Source organism: Anabas testudineus, chromosome 15, assembly GCF_900324465.2.
Source record: "Anabas testudineus chromosome 15, fAnaTes1.2, whole genome shotgun sequence".
NCBI lineage: Eukaryota > Metazoa > Chordata > Actinopteri > Anabantiformes > Anabantidae > Anabas > Anabas testudineus.
In genome coordinates, this window is record NC_046624.1 from 13076785 (window position 1) to 13103962 (window position 27178).

At 42.2% G+C, this 27178-nt stretch overlaps 1 protein-coding gene across 6 annotated transcripts in view; it reads left to right on the forward strand.

Moving 5' to 3' along the window:
- Positions 1-7610: 7610 nt before the first annotated feature.
- The window catches only part of LOC113158950 (transcription factor COE3), a 67488-nt gene continuing 47920 nt past the window's right edge, over positions 7611-27178 (forward strand). For all 6 annotated transcript variants that reach the window (XM_026355345.1, XM_026355346.1, XM_026355347.1 and 3 more), the window contains exons 1-6: positions 7611-8381; positions 8670-8826; positions 9115-9178; positions 9462-9517; positions 11379-11452; positions 13158-13226. In XM_026355345.1, the coding sequence (XP_026211130.1) occupies positions 8251-8381; positions 8670-8826; positions 9115-9178; positions 9462-9517; positions 11379-11452; positions 13158-13226 (551 nt within the window). In that variant the 5' untranslated portion in view covers positions 7611-8250. The remainder of the gene's footprint in view (positions 8382-8669; positions 8827-9114; positions 9179-9461; positions 9518-11378; positions 11453-13157; positions 13227-27178) is intronic.

Genomic DNA, 27178 nt, shown 5'->3' on the forward strand with positions numbered 1-27178 from the left:
CATGTCAGAAGAGCAGAGTGCCACCGGGAGCTTTCATAACACTTGTATGTGCAGGTTCAACTGCGGTGTAAAGGTTACACATCCACATTGTACTGATCTAACCTGATGAGTTGCCTTAAGCCCCACAAATTTCAAGGCTGTGTTTCTTATTTAAAGAAGCAGAACTGAATAATTCTCTCACTCGCTCTACGAGATGACATAAAGACAGGAGTGTGGAATAAATGTTTGAGCAACACTACTGTGTATCCTCTGTGTGCGCCAAGCATTGACACAATGTAAATGTAATTTAATTCAGATTTCGTCTCATACGCGTTGAGCTTGTTTTGCGACAGTTACTGCGGGTGTGATTTTAGTTTTTCAGAATGAGCAAAACTGTCTCATACACATCAATTTGGTTAATTGAATCACGCTGCCCTTTAAGTTCACTAAAGACAGCCTCAGTAATTAGCCTTGATTGCCTGGTCTGTGTTCATAAATGGTCTCTCCTGCTTTCTCTCCAGTGAACCTGTCCTTCACTTGAGCACAGACACTCCTCCAGCATTTCCACCCACTTTGTTTGTGACTCTTTGATCCACAGTATTCCAGTTAAAGTTACACCCATGTGCTGCAAGTTGAAACTTTCAGCATTGTTGCTCAGGGGAACCTTATACCCGTGGCGCCTTCTGCTTTTGTCCTTCCCTTTAGCAACAGAACTCTCCTATGGTCCTGGACAAAAGACTACTCATGACACCATTTTATGATCTCTGTGATGATACCGTTTACTTCTACTGTTTGCATGTTACCTTGGTCTGCTCATCTCATCGAAAATGTTAATGTCAAAAACGTCATTATGGGCGCTCCCTTGGGACGAGTGTGGAGGTGAAGACAGTGAACTAAAAGAAGAGCCGTTCTTTATCCTTATATGCATTTTCACTGCAAACAAGAAAACCAATTAAAATCAGTGCTCTTTCTATACAGTAGACAATAACATAAAAGTGTAAAAACTGATGCTACCAAGTTGATAATTGAACCATAAAACAAAACCTCTAATTTTGCTTTTCCAATTATACTGATTTGCACCATCAGCTGGACTACACCCATAATGCTCATTGCATTCTGTTTGCGCACATGTACGTAAACATTACGTGCATATAAATTTGCTTGGGTGTTAGTGTGTGTACCAGAGCTCCACGTGCACGTTACGTCTAATTGAAGCAACATTAAAATCCATTTTCTACAGCAACAATATAAGCGGCTGTAGAAAACACAAACAAGGCAAGAATAGCAAATACAGTATATTAAAGTAGAGTGTTAAGTGCTGCGATGTCTTGCCTCTCCAGTCTGTCTAATCACTATGTGAGTGAAACATTCATGGTACACTAGATCAGTTCAATATTTAATTTCTCAACAAAGACTACATGATGGAACAGATGCTCAAACTTTGTATGTTTCTCAGGAGATCAAAACTCACTTTCATGAAAGCTATCGCGTACAAAGATTCTGATTGTGTACAAGCCTTGTCTTGACTTCTTTGGGCTCCTCACCTATGCACTAAATGTACAGACACGGATAAAAAAGATGCTCAAACACACTAAGTGTGCATAGTGAGTCAGTCCTCAAACCATGAACTGAATACATCAATTGTTTACATCCAGGGGCACTGAAAACGCATGTGTGGAACCACATTAGTGATGCGCCAAGGTTGCCCTTTGCCTGCATGTCACATTTCAAGTGAAAATTTGACTTGGCATGTTTACATAGGATTTCTTCATCTCCCTTTTAAAGCCCTATGGGCAAGCTGAAGGTGAGGGGAACTAAGATTATTATCCCCCGTTTCTCTGAGGAGCTTTTCTTTATGCACACCCTCACAGATGTCGACATTTGGTTATGCGGTGTACATAGAAGCCCCAGATTATCTAGCGCTTCAGGAAGTCTGTTTAGCTAAAGTTAGGAGTGGTTACTTTCCTGCACCATCCTAATTTACCCTTGTGTTTATTAACCTGGAGACACCTGTGCTAAGTCGTGCATCTGTGTTGCAAAGTGCATAAGAAAATAATATTAATTGATTGAATATTGCTGTCCATCCAAAACCACAGGTCTTACTTGTAATGATGTTCACATCAATAGGCTCCTTGTGCAGACGTAGACCTAGTCTCAGGAAGCGTAACAGATGGTGTACTATATGTCATAATGCTATAAAATCCAACAGGAATTGACAATTGAAATCCCACCCTGGAGTTTGCCTCTTTTAGCTTTGGCATAATCTTCTCAGGATTTCAATTGCAAAGTCAAAGAGAATAGCACATGGGGACTAGTTATCTGGGGCAAATGTGGTCTAAGGTTGACAATGCAAAGGCTATGTTTATGTGCATCACACTTGCTATACTGAATGTTTCCCAGAGTGCAAGAACATCCTCCCCTGAATTCTATTCCTCTTCCCACGTCCCAGTGCTGCCGTGGAAAGTAGGCCAAGTGAGCACCAGGGCGTTGCTTTTTTAAGATGATCAGTTTGTCAGTGTGTTTTTGTGTGTGCTCAGGACGGCTATTCATGTGGCTTGACTCTGTAGAACAAAGACCAGCATTATACAATTTGCAGCACTTCCAATAGCAAGGAAAAGGGAGAGGTTGCAAAATAGGGACAGGACAAGTGTGGATGAAACAAAGACAAAATCTGGCTTGTACTCTAATTCATTTACTTCCTCTTTTCCACCTCTTTGTTGCAGCAAAAAGGTCCCTTGCCAGTAACACTCTTCTGCAGGATCATACTGTACTCTGGCTGGCATGGATTATTTTTAGCTATTGCTGTGCAGCTTTCACCTTGACTCTCTCTGTCTTGACATCATAATTAACATTTCTGTTAATAGTAACACAATTGAATATGAAAAGGGGCATCGGACTAAAATCCAAATACAATGTTCTGCTGCTCATATAGAAGACGCCCTGCCAATCACCATCTTATCTGTACTTCCTTAATGATGGTAATCCCAGCACAAGTAAATTAGAGTCACTGATGCAACATGTTGGAAATGTACATTTTGATGTGAGCATCTTGAGAATTATTGAACTCCTGCAGGTGGTGGGAGGGTGGGGTGGGCTATGACTAAAGGTTGGCAGTAGCTCCATCACAGAGGTCAACAGGCAAATTAAAGTTCTCTTGTGTGCTGAGGCAGAGGCTGCTCCCTGTTTGGTCATGCACACGCACCATGCGCTCTAAAAAAAACACAAGGTTAAAGCTGATACCACCCGTTTTGGAGGCCACATTGCCCGATGCAACATGTGCCCATATCATACTTACTGATGAGATTTTTAAATGACCTTTAAAGACAGATTTTTCCTTTTGCGCCATGAGTCGCACAGTCCGTTTGGCATTAGAGCGCCTTATATTAAAGTTAATATGTTCCGATTTAAGGCTGAGTAGTCAAATTTACCTCACTTCCATCAGCACCACTGAGAAATGTGAGGCGGTGTGATAACTTTTTTAAATAAGGAATTTTAGATAGGCCTACAAAACAGTGATGGACACAATCACGACGGGGGCTGCATAAGAGCGAAGGTATCCTGGGTATTTGGTCATGTGTATTTTGGTCTAATTTTCCAGGGGATATTTTAGATGTTAATAGCCCTGAAGTGGTCTCGGTTTCTTATTTAATTTCTCTCGCCTTCTTTAAATGTAATTCGCCCACAGACTGCGCCGCTAGGCTCTAAACCGCGCAGAAACTCTCTCATCATTTCCACAGCAGAATGGAAATGCAAATTGTGCGCACGGGCAATGCCCTTGACAGAACTCACCACTGCACACAATTAACATGAGCACTGACAGAAGTTAGTGACGAAATGTGAGGTCACATCAGCTGTGTGTCAGATAATATGGTTGTATTTATTTGTGGCGGGCCCCACATTAAACGGAAATGAAAAACACGGGCACTTGGTCAGCGCAATAATAATAATAATAATAATAATAATAATAAATAATAATAATAATGTGGGATAATTAGATTTCAAGTTATTTTGCCACCCATTGAAAAAAAAAAACAAGGCGCTCTGCTTTCCTTAATTCAGAAGCTTTATAAATATGTAGACTATTTGAATTTTTTATTCTTGTGTTCACGCTGATCAGCATTTCTGAAAACAATTCTCGTGCAAAAATATTATTTTATTATTCAACATAATTTGCCCTGCAAACCAATTTTAAATTTTTTTTTGGCCGCTCGGGGGGCTGGGGAGAGGGGTGTTAGATAAACCTATGTTGAGATTTAGCTATGTTGTCACTGAGGAACACAGCTGCCTCATATCGACACAATGATCTCAAGTGTAACCAACGAGGGGCGCTGTCCGTCTATCAGCTATAACTACTTGACACGTATAGCCCACATGATTGATCTCATCACTCTCGGCCATTTGTGTTTTACTCTTATAATTAAAAATAACGCGTAAACTGTATTTGAATAGGACATTTGAATATGTCGTATCGAATTTGCACTGGCGTGCATATATTAAATCCCAGCGCCGGTCGCGTCTGGAAACAAAGTTTGTTTTTATTTTAACGTGGCATAGAGCAACTATAAATGTTGTCTAATTTCTCTAAGCGATGAGAGAAAAAAACTCGACAAACAAAGTGGAGACCATCTTTTCAAGCCCCGCTGCAAGTTACAGGACGTGGAGAACAAATGGTGCACTTCACAGTGAATTTGGTTTTTGCGCGGCACGAGTCACATGAACATCAGTCAATCGATAATTAAATAAACGCAACTAATTTTTAGGATCAAAGATATATGCAAAATATGAAGTCTAGACAGGGCAGAAAGCAGTTGAGTTGTTCTAAACAATAAGTGGGCTGACTGCCTATTTGTTCCATATGGAATTTGAAATGCTGCGTAACTGTAGGCGTTGATAGTTGATTAATATTTAATCAACAAAAGATCACTTTAAAATAACCCCTGTGATAAAGCCGTGAGCGAACTTGCTTGGTGGGTGCTAATAAGATTTCTTTCCCCCCCACCTTTCTTTTTTTTATTTTGCCAATCAATCCATTAGAAAACAATGCAGGTGAGCATAATGAAAGTGTTGTCCCAATAAAGTGCATCGATGGACAGCTGGGCAGCGGCCGGCTGATTGACTTTGCCTTGACATCTGGGAGGCCCGCTGGCCCCTGGCACGCGTATAGGCTGATGTCGCCATTTACATGCAAATGTAAGGAGATCATGAGGGCTTCGCCCCGTAAATTCACACAAAAAAGAAGACGTCACCCTCAATACGGAGGAGGCTCGTCCCGTCGAGACGGGAGGTCTGCGAAGTCACCGTGCACATTTTTATTGGGAGCCATGCGTCCCGAGGAGTTTTGGTTTTATATCAGTGATCAGGCCCAAATCTTTGGGGGTTCATTCATTGTGGCCACTGAATAGAAGAATGAGATAACAGCCCCCCGTGTCATCAGCCGATCATTTAAAGGAGCATTCAGCCTGGCTCAGTGCGACCAAGATGCGGAGATCAAACAAATAGTTTGCACTTGTTTCCCCCCACTTGTCACTCATCACTTACCTCCAGCAGGCACTTATTTTAGACGAGAAATTAGAAAATGTGGCTAAGATGCTCCAATTCCACACCCGTGCACACAAGTTCTCATGCACGCCCCCCACTAAAAACAAGCGAGGATCAACATTTCCTTTTATTTTGATGCTAACATTTCACCTAATGATGGAGAGCGCATTTTCCACGGTGTAAGCCCACCACGCAGATGATCCCACAGAATGAGCTGAGACGGATTCAGGCTCCGCGCCTCAGTGTGTGGAGCAGCTGACTCTCTCTCTCCACGTCCAGATGGCTCCTGCACACAGATTTGCATTCATTTTCCTCTAATATCTTCTGAAATAGCGGGGCAGCTGCATTTGTTGTCAAATACGGTTTAAAACTCCCTTTCAGGACAGCATCGTTACCTACGTGACGGGTGTGGAGATCCATTTTCCCTCTCCAGTCAACAGTATCAGATCTAAGAGGATTTGTCTCAAAGTCTCCTAATTTGATAATCAGATTTAAATCGCCTTGGTGCGTGTAATCAGGGGTTAAGTTCTAATAAGCGAATTGAAACTGTGCAAAAAAAGTAAAAAAGGGAGTTCTGTGCAAAATAGATATTTGCAATCTCGGTAAAACAGACAAAACAGTTACAACATGCGTCTCGGTTTGTTTCATCTAAGAGAGAGAGAGAGAAAAAAGATCACCTTATAACAAAGAGGCCCCCCATTTTCAATTGTTCCTCATATTTTCCCCCTCAAATTAAAAATGTGGATTTCTCTTAAATAATAAAAACGCAAATATCCACACCCTCATTTTGTGACTGGGCAATTTGGCAATAGATTGTGTAGAGGTGAAAGCAACAGCTTATAATTCACTTATCTTTGGCAGCAGCTATTAACCCTCAGCACCAGCTAGATAGATTGCTCAGGATATAGCACACATCTCTCTTCCTCGCACCCTCCCCTCTCTCCCTCCATCCTCTCCTCCTTTTCACCACTAATGAACCGGATTGCTTGCTTGCCCCTCTCGGACAGAGTCGGACATGGAGGCAGTTGGCTCTTTAAAAATGATTAAGATGTTTCTGATTATTGCTGATTTTACATGACGAGCATGAAATAAAGGAGACACAGGACCATGGGTTTCCTGAAGTTTGTTTAATGTCATGAGACACTGTGGCTCTGATTTGTAGCCCATAAAAAGAGGTCAGAAGATCTGACTTTATCTTCTGTAAATGGCAGCGATTTCACTGATTTATTTGGACACGAATAAAATGGATGCTGAGAAACTACTTCTGATTTTCAAACTTTGTTCATATTTTATTTTTTATTATCCCAATAAATAAATACATTTTCGGTTGTACGACACACAAAAACAATAAAACAAATAAAGAGAAAAAAAAGAAAGCTAATTATTTGCTCAATGAAAAGTTAATGTAAATTAATAGATTTATCATTATCTGATTATCTGAACAGCGTTTTATTAACTACATTTAATTCCATACAGAATAAACGTAAGAGTGCACAATAATAATATAGCAACTATAGGAAGAAACATGATGTGCTGTTACTGAAATGTGATTTATGGCCTGTATTCACGTATCTATTGAGATGCTTCCGAAACATTAGTGAGCAAACAATCACATCACGTCATTCTGCCATAGTAATAACAGAGTTAATCGAATAAACATATAACATACTATTCATTTTAATGCACTGTAATAAAACTCATCACGGAAATTGCATTCTGTCATTAAGGCCAGCTAGAAAATAATAAGCACTCAATGCACGAGTTATTATTATGTTTATTATCCTTATTATCCTTATTAGTATTTTCTTCCTCATTATGTGTGATGGTTACACCTGGTTGAATTTTCCATATCATCATTATAGAAAAAAAAAAAAAAAAATCAAACTCACCACATATAGGGGCCTAAGCAAGAGGAAAAGTGGAGCGAATGAGTGTTTCTCAGGCTGCTGCACTACGGGGCTGTACCCGCACAGTGGAGCGCCTCTGCTTGACAGGAAGCGTCAGAGCGCCGTATATGGTCAAAACCACGCCTCCTCCGCGTCATATTCTGACAGCGCCTCTCCCGTGGGTTTAGAGTTTTGGCTCCCGGGAAAGATTTCAGTCCTCGGGGAAAGAGGGCTTAGTTTTGCATGTTCCCATCCATCCTGCACGACGCGAAAGGGCCCCTTATCCACCTCTCCTGTGTACTAGGAACACCTCCACTGGTGATCAGCCTTCGCCTGTGTTTGTCTTGTGGAGAAGCAGCAGCACCTTTTTCAGGAGTAGGTTTTTTATTCAAGAAGAAGTCCTGAAGGTTTTGGATGCGGGTGCTTCAGGGATGTGGGCACTTTGAGAGCAGCATCACCCACAAACACAAACAACTGCCATCGATTTTTCTGTGAATAGCACAAAAAAAAAAAAACAAAAAAAAAACAACAACAGAAAAAAAAAAGAAAACAGAAAAAAAAAAAACAAAGAGGAACAATAGCAACACAAAAAATCTTGTCTATTGAACAATTCACTTTTCCAGTCTGTGGATACCGCTCTAACTAAGTACAGCACTTTGAGAATTGTTCACATCGGACGGACTGAAGAGGGAGGCAAGACCTGTGGACCGGGTTTTCCCTCGCAAGTCTGAATCGGCTGTCGCTACTTATCCCGTGAAAAAACCCAAACCCTCAAGGATAACGCGCTTGGACGTTTATTTCCCTAATTTCGCAGGAGAGGCTCTTTTTTCCACGCAAATTGTTCTAAATGTTTGGGATTCAGGAAACTATACCGCGGGGTGGGACGACGATGAAGGAGGAACCGCTGGGTGGACTGAACTCGGTCCGCTCCTGGATGCACACAGCTGGGGTGGTGGATGCAAACACAGCCGCCCAAAGGTACGCATGCCAAAAGCATCTGATTTTTCTCACGCATTCCCTCCTCATCATATCGACCCCTCAATCCCCTGAATACTCTGTATCAATTACGGTCTCCCAATAAATGCCCCCCCTTCGGCTTTCCCTTCTTTCATTACATCAGATTACCCATTATTGTGACAAATCAAGAAATCTCCCCCGTACTCGAGCGTGCTTCTGCATCTCCAATGTTTTCATCAGCTTCTCCATCATCTAGTATCCCCGGTGTCCGGTGCTTAACCGAGATGGTCTCTTGTTTTCTCCCCGCAGCGGTGTCGGCTTGGCACGGGCACATTATGAAAAGCAGCCCCCTTCCAACCTCAGAAAATCCAATTTTTTCCATTTCGTCCTGGCGCTGTATGACAGACAGGGTCAGCCCGTGGAGATCGAAAGGACAGCTTTTGTGGACTTTGTGGAGAAAGAAAAAGTAAGCGGCGTGTTTTAGAAATGCATGCACCCCTGCACATAATCAGCACACTTATCGAAATTATGTTCTCTGAAAAGGCAGTGGGTTACTGAGGGGAAGCCACGTGTAATATTGATTTAGAGAAAAAACCTCCATTTGTTGATGACAGAGAGTCGTTTTAATAACTAAAGCTATTTCTCTTTCTTCCTTTGCACAGAAACTGTAAATATTTTCAAGCACAGGGACATGTGGCAATGATTGGCGGTAGTTTTGTTGATGCACATTCTCACAAACTGTTGTCTTCCGCAGGAACCAACCAGTGAAAAAACTAACAATGGGATACATTACAAACTACAGTTATTGTACAGCAATGGTGAGTGGAAACGTCTTGAATAATTTTGCAAACACGTCCACATATATCAAAGAGGAGTTGGTGTGTGCGCGCACAAAGTCACATAATAATAATAATAATAATATTATTAATAATAATAATAAAACAGTCTGATCAGTTTATTAAAGTAGGGACCCAACACTCTCAACTCTTTACATTTTCTGTTGCTCAACTTTTTAAAGAGCTTCCTGCTTTTTATTTATTGCCAACAATCGCACGATAAATAAATAAATACAAATATTCACATGTTGTTTTCTCCCTGCAGGCGTCAGAACAGAACAGGATCTTTACATACGGTTAATCGATTCCATGACGAAGCAGGTAAGCTGCTGCCACACGTGCAACGCTGCTCACATCCATGGTTCACTTGTGCAAAATCCATAAGACGCCGTGCAAATGATCACATCAGAGACACCTCCACCATACTGGTTAAAAAAGGGAAATAAATAAAAGAGGGCAAGAAAAGCTGCTTGCAAAATGCAGCACATGTAGCACAAAATAAAATCAAATTACCGGTGTAACCAGAAGAGACAGCTTGTGCTTTGACTGTTTACGTTTGGCCATATCATACAGCAAGAGGCTAAAGTCAATTTCACTTTGCCAGAGTTGGTCCAGCATTAAAATTTAAACACTACATTTGCTCCTTGTGATCTGATTTGGCTTCTCCTGCAAAAATAAAAGTCAAGAGGTGACGCTCTAAATCTATTTTCAAAATTTGCATCAGGAATCGTGTTTATAAATATAAATATTAAAAGCCCTGCTCAGATGCTTTTCACTCTTCCCTCCTCACACACGTGTGAGTGGCTTTTAACCCAGAGTCCAGCGCACAATTTGTTATTTAAAAAAAAAAAATCTTAACGTATTTTTTAAGCCAATGCAAAGATTTGCAAACTTAATTACAATTCTGGAAGTAAAATCAGACACAGTGCTTTCGGCTCTCCAGCTCAGGTTTTGTTATTAAATGGAGGGTTTAGCTGGAGCCTCCTGGATAGAGCCGTGAATCCTGGGCCACTGGTCACTGACAACATTCCTGCGCGAATGATCCGAGTCAATGACGCTGAACAAGCAATTTATGGATTTTTTGTTTCTACAGCTGCAAATAGCGACATAAATCAAACCAATATAGATAATCTCCTGGTTTCCAGAAAGAAAAAGGAGGGAGGGAAAAAAGCATCAGGTCAAGTAGGACAGCTTTTAAAAGCGAGAGAGTGATGCGACCTGGTTCAGATATGTCACTTTTCAAAGTCACTCTTCATATTGGCCTAAAGCGAGCCAGAAAAAAAAAATAGTGGAATTTATTTATGGCAGCAAAATCCAGAAAAGAAAGCATTATGCTGCTTATTTGTTGTATTTTCCCCGTTTATTTATTTTGAAGTATTTTGTTATAGCATGGTGCTTTGCGTGTATTTACACTTGGTGCCGGTTCAGTACGAGGGAGTAAAGTGTCTATCCTTAGAAATAGAAGAAGGAGGGAGGCATCGAGGGAGGGAGAGAAGAGCGGCAGAACTGATAGCTCCACGCCATCTGTTTCAGCCAATGCTCAAAAATTACTCAACCGTACCGCCAGACACCGCTTTTTATCCACAGAAAGATCATTGTTAGCGGCTCAAAATAAACAACAGATTGCCCATTAACACTTTCCCCCAAATATCCCCAGATTATAAGCATATTGATGACACTTCTATTGGATCTCTCCTTATGAAAATCCCTCTGTCTCTCTCTTTTTCTCTGTCTGCCTGAGCCACAGGATATTATCTAGATTAATAAAAAGTACAATTTTATTATTATCATTTGTATTAATTTTATACTGCTATTTTTTTTATAATTAGTGTTACTAAAATATTGTTGTTTGCTATTATTATTATTATTATTATGAACAATAAATTGTTTGTGCTAACTTATTTAGGTTTATGTAATTGATGTTTAGATAAATTAATATAATTTACAACACTGGGGGATTGCTTTGATTATCTTAACCATATTTCTTACTCAGCCTTTGCACTCCTCTAATATATTGTGTTGTCCTGACACCATGTGTATTCATGCCCTGATTTATTTTATTAAGTGTGGAAACAGCAGATACAGTGTGTTAGTCCAATTATTTGTGAATTCATGCGAATTAACATGTGTTTGAGAGATGACTGTGTTTTCCCTTGATTTCCATCTCATTTTCCTCTCAAAGGCCATAGTTTATGAGGGCCAAGACAAGAATCCAGAAATGTGCAGAGTTCTTCTTACGCATGAAATTATGTGCAGGTAAGCATTATCTTTTTTTTTTTTTGCTCTGTCCATTTTGCAGATCCAGGCAAAAAGTAATTCCCTTCCCCTTCAATAAGTTTTGACACTCATGATGTGATGCAGCAATTCAGTGTCCTGTGGTCCTTCAGCACTCACACACCCAGAGCGAGAGCTGCTGTCATTTCTAACTTTGATATGATGTGATTCCACTTTGATATGAATATGACAGTCAAAACGAACTGTCTTTTGCAGTGAGAGGAATTGAATGTATAATAAACCGTCAGTGACACAGTACACAAGTTATATTTATTTTTAATTTTGTGTTTCTTTATTTTTTTATATTTTGGGAATTGCAGGTCACCATTTAAGCCTGCTACACACAGTGTTTTTTAATGTTAAGTTATGCATAGCCCTTGTGTGCTGTGCTTCACTTTTTATTTTTTTTAAGCACAGTGTCAGTTCTTGGTTGATCCCACCTGTCAACAATGATCAGCGAGCCTTTTAGCGTCATTTAACCACATAAATCTCAACCTCTCATATTGCGCTGCTATTCAGCGGTGTCATTGATACTAAAAGGAAAAACGTCTTTTGTTGTTATTGTTGAGCTCAGCATGAGCTTTGTGAACATTGAATTCGGATACTGTCGGTTAACCTCTCCTTTGTTGCACCGGTGCATTGTTCCAAGTTGCTGGTTGAGAGCAAGTACAGCATGAGAGCTGAGAATGATTTGTCTTTTTCCATGCATAAACTCATCACTCACGCTCAATTTATACATGCATCCATCACTTATTTGTGACATGTTGAATATGCTCGTGCTCTGGAGGTAATATTTTTTTTGTCAGGAGGAAGTGTGTTTTGCTGCTGAATAAAGACCCACTTTAACTGCTGCCTATTATCAGATAAGTAGATATACATAATAAAAAGAGTTATAATCAGACAAATCTTTTAATCTAATCTTATTTGGATGCTTGTAGTACAACCCCTTTAAGTTATATTTTTGCCCTAATATCTCACAGTGCCTGAGCTATAAAGCATTTCTTTATTATTGCTGCTGGAAAGTCATGTAAATCAGCCAAATTAAAATAGCATGCAGTTGACTGACAGTAGCTTTGCACAAAATCTTTGTTTTTCTGTATGCACCATATGGCATAAATCAATCTTATTCACATGTGTTTATATGTTTTCATTTCGAATGGAAGCTGGGATGATGTATTTGTTTGTTTTTGCTTTTTTTTTTGATTCAAGTCTCAATCAAAGAAGTGAACGTCAGCTAGCTATAGGCTCAGGGAGGAGATGGTTGAAACATGGTGGAAGATAGATTAGTGCTTTTGAGGCCATAATTGATAAATGCCCCGCAGAAATATTGGTTGAGGGTGGCACCTTGCATCTCCCTCAGAAATAGCAGCTTGGCAATTAGAGGTAAACAAAAGCTGAAGCTGTGAAAAGTGACTCCCCTGCCTCCTGGCCCAATCCCCACTCCCCTCCCCTCCAACACTAAGCCAAACAACACAACATGTTGTTTTCACCATTTTTATCAGCCATCAGCATCAATGGAAAGGATAGATTGAGTGAAGGAAATCTCCTGGCAGTTTTTTTTTCCCGATTTCAAAACCACTCCAAGGCACTTAATAAATGTATGTGGTTTTGTGTGCATTATTTATTTATTTTTATTTATTTAGCAAAGTATTGCTTGTTCTGACACACACTGTCTATACTCTTTTAGCCGATGCTGTGACAAGAAAAGCTGTGGAAACAGGAACGAGACTCCATCAGACCCTGTGATCATTGACAGGTAGGCTGTGTGCTGCTTCTTCTGTGTTTGTGAACGGGGGGGGGGATGAGTAAGTGAATGAGTGAGTGTCTGGCTGACTAAATGGATGAGTGACTGAGTGGATGAGCTGGTGAACAAATGAGTTCCCTCCCGGTGTGCCAGACGGCCCAGTTGGGCTGACTTGCATCTTATAGCTCACAGTGTGGGAACTGTGGGTGATTCTGTGTGAGTGGCTGAGGGGCGTCTTTCCCAGGTACTTGTGCACTGAGGGGCGGTCACCACCTGGAAAGGGTTTGTTCAATCACAGGTGGTTCAATCACTAGAGGATCATGGTGGGAATACACCTAATTAGCTTAGGCAACTTCACATTTATTTGGCTGGCTTCCCTTCTTTGTTTGCGACAGTGATGCTTACACTGTCAATAGTTGTTTTTCATTGACTGTTTCCTTCTCTCAAGTCAGCTGTAAGCTAAGAGCCGTTAAAGATTCGTTTTAGAAAGGATAAACATTTTATGTCTTCTGTTTGGTTCTGCACCTCCAGGCAACTTACACTTGCCACATATATTTATATTACCTTCAACACTTTCTAAAGAGGGAGAATAAATGGTCTTCTTTCAGGCATTGACATTTTGCCCATGCTGTGAAACTATATGTCCTGGTCAGTCTGAATATGTTTAGGTAGGTGGAGGAGTGTGTGTGTGTGGAAATAAGAGAGAGGTAGGGGGTGTAGTTTGAGCGTCGATCTCAATGTAACTCTCACCACGTAGTAGGGAGAGACAGCAATGCTAATGTTTGACTAGCCGGAATCACTGTTTGCTTAGCGGAGAAAGCCTGGTATCTGACAGAGGGGACAACTCTCTTATTAGTAATCAAATAGGGCTGAGCAGTTGTTGCTGCCACTCCACTCCAGCGGCTTCTCATGCATCAGGAAGTAGGAGCTGGCTGCCCTGGGAGCCTGGATGGATTACCAGAGCTACTGCTGTCTGAACTCAAACTCACACAGACACACACGTAGATTAGCGCAGATACACACTCGGATGAGGGCACAAGCAGACAGACAGACAGACAGACAGACAGCACCCATGCACATGCACTTTCCCATATGCACGCATGTTGTTTGTGCTGTTGCTCTGGTTCAGTCACAGTAAATACACCAAACATACTGAGGTGTTTAGGACGTTGTTGTTAGGATATTTTTATTTTTTTGCTGCATCTTCTACCAGATAGATTTCTCATTGTATTAGTCAGGTGCATTTGCTAAAGAAAGCAGCGACAGTGCGAATATTAACATACAACTTGAGACGTCTACTTTGCCTAATTTCCGCTGCTTTCATCTCTGCTTTGTGTGGCTCTGCTGCTTTTTACTGTTTAGAGTTTCGCACGCCATTGTTCTTCAATCTGCGGGACAAAACATGTAACATAAGTACAATAAGCAAAATGAATGCATGGAGAATTAAAGTCAAGAAGAGGGGTGGGAAAAAAGAACAGGGAAAAAAGAAGCGGATGGATATTGTAAGCTCAACTGGCTCGGGGAGGGCTCGGATTTTCATTGTGACGAGTCTGAATAGGAGTAAAGTATCCCTTTCCTTGCACAATGAGCGGCTCTGTTGAAACACAAAAGCATATGTTCCTCATTAGACCCTCCCATTGTCTCCATGTCGTAACTATGAGCCCGTCAACTCACCCTAACAGACCCACACAGGTTCCCAGTGACTGAAGGAGGCTTGCGGAGAGGGGTTCTTGTGAAAGGTTGCAGGGTTTAGCAAGAGTTACAGACATAACCAGAGCACAGCGTTGTCTTGCCATGCAAGGTTATTTACTGCTATTACTTGACTGTTCCCGTTAAGCTTTCAGCTAAAGCTTTCATGTTTTACAACAATTTTTGTTACATCTGTCATTTTCTCATGCACATCATTACCGGCACCTGTACTGCGGTTTCTGCTGGCAGAAACTGATTATTTCCAATTGAGTAGAACATAGTTGAGTGACATAAACCTAGAGGAGAGGTTTGATTGTTGAATCAGGCATGTCTCATCTGTCTACAATTACAGTATGAAAACCAGCTAGCACTGCCACATTTCCTAGTGAAACAGTAGCATGGCCGAACCTTAAGAAACAGATTTGGAGTGAATCATTGATGGCGTTCATTCGCTGTAACATTTTCCCAGATGGTAAGAGGGGAGAGCGCACACAGCTAGCTGGCATCTAGCAAGACATTAACTGGCGTTCCCATGGATCTGGCATATCCAACGGAGTTTGGGAAACTTATCATTCCAAATGTGTCCTATTTTCCTGCGGTCAAGCCAGACATCTGTTTACCCTATTTTCTCTCAGAGTTTTGATACAGATTTTCACTTAGATTTCTGAAGAGGAAGGATTCTCTTAAAAAAAAAAAAAAAAAGAAAGTTGGTTAGATATAGGCCCAACAGCTGTCACAAAGTTTCAGCACTGCTTGGTCTTTAAATATTTCAGCACTTACATTTGATGCCCTTGCATTATTCATTCTCATTTTTGGATAAAGAAAGGCCCTATTTTTGTTGCGTTTGGGCGGGTTTGTATGTGTTGTGACTCAAATTTCGGTGTCTTTTGGGAAAGTGAGCGCATGTGTTGCTCAACATAAAAAAGTCTATTGTCTTTAAATAGTGTGAGCATACTTTCCCCCCCCCCCTTTGTTTCGGAGATCAAAAGGGAAAATAAAAATAAAAAGTCAGTTGTTGCTCATCGAAGAAACTGTAATTTTTCTAGTGACTAGTTGGAGCACAGTTGCTATGACCACATCTCAGTGCAGTTTGCTGTAATCATCGCTCCCCTTTATAAATCCAGCAGAGCTACAGATGTCACATTTATAAGTTAATGGTGCCTTAAAGTAAGTGGGGGTGTAGGTTTATTCACTTGGTAATTTGAGTCTTTAGAATTATAGTGATGAAGTACCCAATATCTCATTAGATGGTTTTCCCATTTACAGTGCATGTAGTGTATAGGCAAACATAACTCAATTTGCGATGACTCTCCTGGTCTAGTGTTTGTCTCCACTCTCTTGCATATTGACTTTGTCTTCTCTTGTGTGAAAGATTAGATACATTGTTCAGGCTTACGCATGGGATAAGACGGCACATGTTGTTGAAAGAGGAGAGAAAATGAGCCATTCGGTGTGCTAGGGTTCAAAGGTCACCTTTTACTCTGAGAGGCGGGAGCAATTTATTCAAGCAGAATCGAGACAGACTGAGAATGTGTATATTATTCCTTTCTATGAATTTTGAATTTAATGTACGTTCATACAGTTTAACATCCTGTGTCAATTTACGCTGCCATTCAGAAACCAGATTCTGGACCAGATCTAAACATGTCAGCTCCATTTATTCCAGCGGCTTCGGCACTCCCTTTCACTTCCTGTCAGAAAGGTCAGAGAGCACTGACCTTTGGAGTGCAGCCCAGCCACTGAATAATTCATGACATTGACTTGTTTTTCCCCTTATTTTTCCCCTTGTCTCTTTTTTTGGTCAGCACACATGGTTGTGCTGTGGGAGGCTTTTATTCATTTAGCTCATTTATAAAGGCCTCACCACACCTGTTCGTGTGTTAATGCAATTAAATTTTGGCCTAATGTAAATTTTGCTTAGCTTTCCGTTATGTCCCTCATTAGTAAAGCTGTATTTTCTAAATGACTTTGCGTTATCGTTCATTTGTGGAACACCTACGAGGTCATTTCCCAGAGTGCACTTGACTTGTTGTCAAGTTGTTTACCAGAAACAAAAGAGCGCAGCCTTAGAACGTCTCACATGTGGTTCCCTCGGCCTTCTAAGAAACAAATCGGAAAATTTGTGTGCTCCCATCTGGTTTTTGCAAAACCGTGATTACCTCCAAAAGCTGAACAAATGCCAGTATTTATAAGGTCAGCCCTTTATGTGGAAATGTGATGTAAATGAGAATCAGCGAAAGGGGACATTAAACAAAATTAAATTCATTGTCTCCTTTAATGTCATTTACATTTTTGGCTAAGCCCTGGACTGTCAAAGAGGATTTCTAAAACCATTTTAATTGCACATCAGAATTGGAAAAGAGGGTGTGTTTTTTCACCGAGCGGCTGTTTTGATAACCTGCAAAGAGAAGTCTGTTTATGAAGTACCTAAATGACATGTTTTCACTGCATCTGCAGAGGAGCAATTAAGATGGCACTTGGTAGGTAGCGTTAATCTAGCATTGTACTCTCATGATCCATAATAAAAATGATGCAGTGGGTAGGGTCACTGTTGTTGTGATTGAGAGTTGATTGCTGCAGGTGTTCCCTCTGTTTTTTTTTTTTGCTTCCTTTGCGTTATATATCGTTGAGCTGTGGGACCTGCACTGCAATCATTTTAACACACTGCACTGAGTCATTTAAAGCTGTTAACTTGTATAGGAAATAGTCTCTTACTATATTTACACACATGCATACAAACACCTGCACACATGTGGGACCATTTGTGGCCATCGTGGCTTTTTTTTTTTTTTATTTATGGCAGTGTTTGGAGTAATTTGTGTGACAGATGTGAGTTTTTGACGCCCATTGAGAAATAGGAGAATAAACTGGCCACCCCTGCCTAAGTCGACGTGATGTTTGAGTGAAGCCTGAACTCTTGAGCCAGGGTAGGAAGAGCAGGAAGTGTTGAGAGCGAAAGCTGTACTTGGCAGCTCTCCTTTGGCTTGCACTTGCCGAAAAATGAAACCCAGACCCTCTCTGCAGCCCTCAGAGCCAGAACCTCCTTCCCAGTGCTCCAACATCCAGGATTGGGTAATACTGTTCACTAAGCAAAACATTACCTCAAATTATTCTCGCCCTGTTTTCTATTCCCTCCTCCCTCATGTCGGTTTTATCGCAGTTTGTAAATGTCAAGACACGTACAAAGACGCACAGTATAAATGATATTTTCCAAATTATGCTCACATGTTTGGGTTCACATGAGTGGCGGCTGAACGTAACGTGGTGCCTGACGTTCCCGAGGGAGACCCACCTCACTAGGGTAGGATTCCCCAGTGGCATCAGCTAATGGCAAGACTTGACAACAGCAGAGAAGCCGGGGGTGTTGTGTTTTACTAGCGCTGAGCAGGGGTGATGACTTTAACATGTGTGCAGAGAAAGACGGAGATGTTTGTGTGGCGTGTGTGTGCGTGCGTCTACGTGTGCACTCTCTTGCATGCATGTGTGTGTTTGCACACTGGTGTGTGTGTGTGTGTGTGTGTGTGTGAGTGTGCTGTGCTAAAGAGAGAGGTGTGCAGTACGAAAAGAGTGGCGCGGGCCAACAGAGCGACGGATTCGGCTCCAGCTTGACGGCAGTGAAAGACGAAACATGGTTCCACATGTGTTGAGAAAGAGCAGTCCATCTGTCCATGGAGACAACCCCTCCCCCCTTCACCACCCCTTCTCTTTCCCTCTTTCCTTCTCTTCCTCTCCTCTTCCCCCACTCTTTTACTCCAGTGGTTCACTGCTGACAGAAACAAGGCCAGAGCTGGGGTGATGGGATGAATTCTGGGCCAAGAGCAACACTGGACCTTGTACACACACACACACACACACACACACAGCTACACACATATGCGCACATGCTGAAGAGAAATAAGAAAAGGTTATCACATTTTTCTGTGTATATTTTTACAAGTTGTCAAAGTTTACTATGTTCAGTTGCATTCACCGACTTGGGTTTAGTGCATGAATGTGATTTAAGTCAGGCTGTGGAGCAATGCAAGTGATTTATTTTGATATTATGAAAGAAAACTATCTATTAAGATTTATTCGCATTTCCTTGACACGCTGCTGCAATAAGCCACCATGGTGAGAATCTTACATTATTGAAATTAAATGTGAGGTAAATAAAACATGCCACTCTGTCTCAAATATTTAGCAGCTCTCCTTTATAATTAAACTTGCTGTTTTGAAGATGTTGTTTGGTTTTTTAAAGCATTAATGGCGCAAGAGCTTTGTCAAACAGCTCCTGATTCTGCGAATCACATTTAGGTCACTCAGACCAGTGTTTTTTTAACCCGTTTTTTCTTTCGAAAACGAGTCTCCTTTCTTTCTCTTGGCATGTTCTCACTCCCATTCAATCCTTATTAGGTTTCCCCTAATTGTCAAACAAACTGTTGGGTCAACCTCAGTCGTATCTGGCCGTAAAACAGCACATTAGGCCCTGGTGAGGGATATATGTGGTATTTCATCGGAGACGGAGTAATGCTGGGGTTTTATGGTTAAGTACCAGTTCACGCCCACGCCATTTGTTTCGCATTAGAGTGGAGGTTTTGTAAATCAGATCAATATGTTCGCTGAGATGTGATTCCTTGTCGGGATCTCCCGAGTCGTTCTTTCCTCAAGTATTTTTCTTAGGGGACTGGTTGTCGATGCACACTCCTCCGCTCCCCCTCCCTTCCCATCCTTCCATTTTTCCCTACCTCTGTCTGTCCCTCCCTCCATTTTCACCTCAATCTATTTCCATTTTCTGAATGTAGCAATTTGTAGTGTGACATGGGCAAGATTAGGATGGGAAGCAGTCTGGAGATTTCATCGGACATGGTCCTGCTCCCGCTGGTGTGAGGTCACAGGACAAAGATGGGGGAATTCAGGGATAGGGTCATCAGTTACCTCGGGGAAACGAGCTGGTCTGCTGGCTGCTCTGTTGGCCCCAGGGGTGCCTGGGATGTATCGGAAGAGAAGCCCCAGAGAAAGAGCCCTGAACCAGTGTCATTTATTAAAAGTGACAAGTTATTTCTAACTATAGCTCTGTTTTTATTGTTTTACAATGCTGTCATTTGGAACAGTGCACCTCTGCTCAGGAATCACAAACAAGTGATGAATGAGCGGGATGACCTGCTTTTTTAACATATACACATGCTTAATGGACCTCTTAGACGCACGTGTGTCGTTAAGTTATATTATGTGTTTTGTTGCGGTGCTTAAATTAAACAAATGTGCAAGTTTAATAAAAATCAACCGTATGATAAGTGAAAAAAATATTTCACCATTCACCACTTTTCTCCAGGACATTTGTTCAGTAAATTAACAACAGCTTACAGTATGAATCTCGAGCTGACCTCTGCATAATGAGTACCAGAAGTTCCACAGAACATGACCGCACTGTGGTGCATGTGTGAATAGAGAGCGCAGTCTATTTTAGTGTTTTGAGTTGGTTGGACTTCTTTATTCTGGAGTTTCTTTAAGAAAAAAAAAAAAAAACCCAACAACATAAAATTCATGCTAATAATGAAGTATTTATTCAATGTTTGACCAATGCTCTACATTGGGGGTCACTGAGGTACTCTGCAACCCCTCTTTTTTTACTGCCTGCCCCAACTGCATTAATGATATATGACAGAAATTTCCTTGTGCTGGTTCAGTGGCAAGAAAGGTCCTGGCTAGTCTATATCAATCCATCTGACTTATGTTCCCATGTCTTGAATTACCGCTTGATGGAAACCTGCTGCGGGCTTCTCTTGCCAATTGAAATCAGATCTCCTCCACAGCCTGGTGTGATATTGATCCATATTCAACACCCAGGCTGCCGATCGATCAGTATTGATTTACAATAAAAAACACTCCTCTGCTTGTTCAGCACTGCGATCGATGCTTTAAAGCAAAAGGAAAAAAAAAAAAATTAAAAGAAGAAAAACAGGATTGTGCTTTTTTTTTGCCCCCATACAGCTGGAATATATAAAAATGTGAGGAGATGTTTCATTTCATTAGAGGTCTGTGAGTTTCAGTGACCAAACCTTGACCACACTGGCAATCGGCAACCACATCTGCGGTGAGCAATGATGCTGTCCCGCCATGTGAGACAAACCAATAAAAATGGTTTAACGGGATGACACTTCTATAAGGACTCATTTATTGAAGGAGGTGTGTCTGTTTCTGAATTAGTGGCACATCTGTACTCCAACGGGGAGTGCTAAAACTGTCATATCAAATTTATCTGAAAATTGAAATAGAAAGCTAAAAGTGGTGGATCAGGCCCGAGCACTTTAGCTTGATTTCAGCGTGTTCACACAATGACATGATTTCCTGTGGTTTTGATATTAATTTGCTTTTCGTTCTCTCTCCTGCCCGCACACACACACACACGCACACTCATGCCGGGTCTCTACCTCCCACACTGTCATCATTAGCGCTCAGTAGAATGCAAAACACACTGACACAGGCTAAGGAAACCAGTTCAGTTCGAGTCCAGATCCACTTTTCTCGCTGTCACATCTTAGTCCTAATCTCTCGGACTTCCTCTCCTCTGCCAAATAACCGTTCCCATCCAGCAGGTCCCAGCATTGGCCCAGGCTGCCAACATCTGAAAGTTATTATCCCCAATCTCTGACATCCAGGAGTTTACAGTTATATAATGATGGGGAAAACCACATGTCCCCAGAGGCAGAGAACATTTTTGAGATGCCTCCCCATCTGTTTTGGGGGAGCTGCCCATTCTGGGCCAAACTCAGAATGGCAGGCAGGCAGATTTTTTTTTTGTAATCTTTTATTTTCTACCACTGTAACAGGCCAGTCTGGGAGTCATTATATGGGGTGATAAAGCAAATCCAATTGGGTCAGGTTCCCCTCAACACAGTGCTGGTGGCACCAGCTCTTCTTGCCTCACTGCTCGTCCCTGACTGTGTAAGTGGTGGTTGTTTGTTTGTCCTAGAGAGCCTGGGCTGGGGGACTAATGCAAGCCTGGGGGCCAGCCAGGTCGGAGGCGACGGTAAACCCGAGCTGCCTAGTGCAGCAGTGCTCCCTCGCTGCTGGCTCGGCCCTGTTTGGACTGCAGCTCCGGTTTGCTTTCTTAGAGGGAAGCTGAGCCTCAATAATCATTGAGCCTTTCAGTCGGGTGGGGAGCGCAGCAGAGAACATAGGGAGTGATGACATAGGTCCTCGGAGGCCTGCCTCGATCCACCCCTGCTGCTCTTAGCGTATTTATTTTCTCTTCTCATTGTATGGTTTAAGTCACACCATATTATGTTCGGACCTCATGCACGTGCGTAGGCAGACAGATGTGTTGGGGTGCATTGCCATACAGCTGTAGACTTTGTTTTTACTAATAACGCCAGGGATTAGTGACTTGGTGACCTCAGTGTGATCTTTATTAGTCTGTTAACCAAATACTCTAGTTATGAAGCAGCCAGATGAAATGAGAGCAGTGACACTGGTATTAAATCACTACCTACCAGAATATTTTGTGTTATTTCTTGATAAATGTATATTTCTGCCAAAGTGTTCCAAAAAATCTAATAGATTTAGATAATTTAGGACCCTCATGTTTCCCCCTTGGCACTTCTCTAAAATGTTTTATTCAGCATCACCACTCTGTTCTGTTTTGTTACGTTATTGAAATGGGTTGTCGATTCGAATAGAGTCAACCTGGTGGGCCAATCTCATTGTAGCCAGTGGAGAGTGAAAGCCATCTCTGCAGCGTAGGCTCACCAGAACACACACAGAGATTGGACAAGGGGGGCAGTGAGAGCGAGAGTGCCTTCTCCAGATGGAGATCCCAGATATGGGGGGGAAATGTCCGGGCCATTTTCCAGGGTTTCCATAATGGGAATCTACCCCTTGCTTGCTTATTAAGTTGTGCACACAAGGTGGAGTGAGGAAGGAGATGGAGAGGAGAAGAGATAAGGGCAGCCGAGGCGAGAGATGGACAACCTGCGTGCCGTCACCTCTCTGTTGTAAGTGTCAAGCAGACCCTGTCGGAGAAATCACAGGTCATGTGGATAGATGATTGTCAAAGCACCGCATTGATATAAAGGCTTTCTGTTTTTTTCCTTTGAGCTACGGAGGCGCATGATAAGACTTGTTTTTTGTTTTTCCGCTGGAGAAGGAGAAAGTATGACGTTCAGGTCAGGAAGGTCGGCTCTTGGGGGTCACAGGGTCACAGCCTTTTTTGGTACCTGAGTAACCTCACATGGCTAAGTCATTTCTCAAGCTCCCTGAAATGATGGTGGGGTGTGAAGAGGAGGGGGTGGGGTTGAAGAGGTGGGCAGGAGAGTGATCTATCAGCGGCAGTAGCAGACATGCAGACAGCATGGCAGCTACTGCAGCTAAACAGAGTGAGACAGATAGGCAGAAGTCTCTCATACGTAACACCAGGAGCTTTAAGGAGACAGCACTGAGTGTTATGGATGCTTGACATTGACCTCTTATACAGAGATGGCATATTTATCAAGCTTGTAGGACAACAGTGTATTTGTTTGTAAATTATTTAGTTCACTGGGTGAAATGCTATTTTCCTCACATAACACTTTTGTAAGATAAGAACAATCTGTTTCTATTCTCCCGTTTGCGCGTCTTGTCAGCTGTTTTCTACAAGGCTTAGAATTTAGGTGATCATATTTTGAATACTGTCAGTTCTATCAAGTCAAATCTACTTTAAAAAACGAGAAGAGGAAGAAAGCTCTGAAGCTTACATTTTTCTCGAAGAGAAATATTTGTGTACAGATAGGCCTGTCATTCTGTGAAACAACATTCATGATTCTTTTATTGGTGCTCAGCCATCACCCCCTCTCTTCCTCTGTGGAAAAAAGGGCTAGTCTACAAAGTGGCTTTTTGTCGTTTGAGAGAAGTAAACTTCATCAGGTCGACGGCGAGGTGTGCTTCACATGTCACTCAGTCGAGCTCTCTCCTAATGAAATGCTGCATACAGATTTCTGCCTGCGGGCTCAGGGGGATAAGACCGTGGTAACAGAATGAAACAAACCCCTTCCCATTCCCTTCACTCACTCACACACACACACACACACACACATTTATACAGCCATACAAACACTCACACACACACACACACTTGCTGGAGAGCATCCATGTGAGGAGATCCAAATCTGCAATTTATTCAAATATTGATATTTCTACTTGTCAGGAGAAAGGTGCCTTGAAATTTCCTCTGAGTACTCCTGTCAAAAAAATAGCAGGAAATATGTCAGATAATTCATAAATGGAGTTCAGCGCTGCAAAGTCAGTTGGGAACAGCAAAAAATATATATGCTTGTCAATGAAGAATAGGAGCAATATTACAGAGCCTGCTGCTCATTCTTCCATCATGTCAAGCAAACAGCTTTTGCAGGCCGTAAGTGTATGTTTCTTCCTCTGTGTGTGTATTTGTGTATATCCGTGTATATTTGTATATGTCCTCATGTATGTACATGTGTATGTATATTTATGCATGTGAATGTGTGTGTGCTTTGGCAATGTTGTGACTCCTACTTAGATATGTTTGTTATCTTTTTCCATCAAGACACCCCATTTCCCATCCTGAAGCAGCCAATGGGAATGCGTCCTTCTTTTTTTTTTTTTTAAACAGGTCCGTAACCGGACGCTGGCCTCCATGTGGTTTGAATTAGGGCCCCCAAAACTGTGAAGGACGCCTCGAATGACGTGAGGCACTTGCAGACCAAATTCCATTCTGCTGAATGGTGGAGAAAAGAGCTCTCCGGAATCCTCCAAGATTTTTTTGGCTCAGGCCCGCCAGCGATTAAAACAGGGCGGAAACCAATAACTCAGTGAATCATGGGGCAACGTCCCATGAAATCTCTCCCTGCTCTGTCACACCCTCATGCAAACCTAAGTCAACTCAAACTCTGCTGATTAGTCTTTTTTTTTACAGAGTGAAAAAAAAAAGCAGTCAGACGAAAGTCTTGTTCTTATCTCTCTTTTTATTAACCAGAACTTTCAACACTTGAGCAAAAAAAAAAAAGACACTGTCTCCACTGCTTCCTCTCACTGTTAGTTGCCTCCATTTTGACAGAGTGTGGGCTTCCTGATGATGCATCGCTTGACCATGTTGTGCCAAAGCAAGACAGAATAGGACTCCACATATCTCCTGTGGTCATGTGATGCCATAGTTCATAGCTGTTGATGAGATGCAGTTTGGCACAGCTTGGGACCCATCTGGGAGATGCAGATACGCAGACAGGAGAAGTATTTTACAGCAATGCATCTGCGCACTTGAAGAGCTATTTAGCATATGCTGCTATATGAGAGAATTTGCTTTGCTGTTGCCAGCTGCAGATTAGTCTTCATTTCTCAAACATCCGACATAACAGCTGATGCACACTCATAGATGGCTAGCATTGGCCAAAAATAAAGGTTTTATCTAAATGCAGTGTGTTATTTAATATTTTACTTAATTAATCTGCACGACATTGAAATATTTTTGTGAATAATACAGTAAAACAAAGTCTGTTTCCAGTTTTTCTCGTATCTACAATAATAATGTCAAGCAATGCTGCTGCCAGCACTGGCTGGTTTGTTTCTGTTAGCTCTAGCAAAAGTCAAAGCCCATGCTGCTGCTCTAACTCAAGTGGCTGATATGTTAGGCCATCTAGGGCATGGCAGGCGGTTGACAGTCCATGCAGCCTGTCTACCCACAGGACATCTCCACACAGTGTGTCCACAGTGGGGCCAGTGCTGTCATCTGGGCCCACTATGGACCACTGCTCTGCTGACAGTGAGAGAGGGTAAACGTTTACCACCTCAATCCCCCATTAACTCGGTGAAGGCGCTTCGATCCACTGTGAAAATAATGATATTGATTGGAGCTTGGCTCTACAAACGAAACGGTTGCAACTAAAAGAGGGATGGGCCCTTGCATTAGAATATGGGATTTTCGAGGATAAAAGAGTGTTTGGATCTTGTTATATTTTTTTCTCTCCTCCATCTCCCTCTAGCTTTCCCCCCACCTCCTTGTCTTCTCCCTTCTCTGCATTTTTATGTGTGTGCATGTAGTGTGAGAGCCTGTGTGTCTCCTAAGATTACCCTTCGCTATCCCCGCAATCAAACAACAAATGACAACATCATTGCTCAGGCCTTTCAAAATACGACACAAAAAGTGTGTTGTAGCTACATTAACTTGCAACAACCCCCTAATAGACCCTTGTGGGTTTTGTATCTCTCCCCCTTCTCGCTCCTCTCTTCTCTCTGCTAGGCTGTCACACATCCACCCCCCTCACAGTGCGAGCCTCTGAGCCTCGGTGGAGATCAGGAGCTCCCTGTCGGAGGTGCTTTGTCACGTAGCCCAGGGAGCGTGGAACTCACCCAGAGCTGTTGAACAAACACAAGCACAGGGGCTGTCAATAGCAGCTCCGCAAACTAATTGCCTGTCAAATGAACCACCCTCGTTAAGCTGCCCTCACACAAACACACACGTGCGTGCACTGTGACATTCATACGCTCGCACACACACACACACTCATGCACACACACCCACACTCAGAACCGATTTGATTCAAAGAGTAGTGATACCTTGTTAGAAGCAGAGACACACGAGTGGCACTTCTCTGTTTGCCGTCTTGTTTCTACAATCGTTACTGGCGTGTGCAGTGCAGTCACCGTGAGATTGCCTTTTTGTTATTATTAACGGGAACATAGCGTTGTATACTATAGCTGATGTAATCCAAACACATCCCACATACCCTACAGTGCATCAGCTGACGTTGGATTTCAGTTTTTAAAACCACTCATTAGATGGTAGCAGAGCTCCATACGCCAAATGTTATTGTTTTTGTGTTTGTTTAGTTTTTTTTTTCTGTAGTCATTAGGCGGTAGCAGTGGAGTGCCCAGCGCCTTGTCTGGGTGCCTGTAACAGTGCTGTCGGATTGACACAGCTGGGGAGAGCAGCTTGAGGCTGCACGCTCAGGAATACACAGGGGTGTTCAAAGCCCCTCTCTGAATCCTGATCAGAGCACTGCCCCGGCCAACTGATGGCCTATTAAATATACATGCGCAGAGGTCAGAGCTGGAGGTCCCGGCTTCCTCCCAGCCATGTGCACTTAAGCGGAAGGGCTGGGCAACAATAAAACCTCCTCTCGCTCCAGCGAGCTCTCCCCTGACACCCTCACCTTCAGTGTGTACGTCAAGTACAGTGCTCACCTAGCGCTATATTACAACTGCCTTTGTGAAAAGGCCAAATGATGCATTTTTTACATGGTTATTATATATTTATATTCAATAACACCAAGGACCACTCTTGCGTCTGT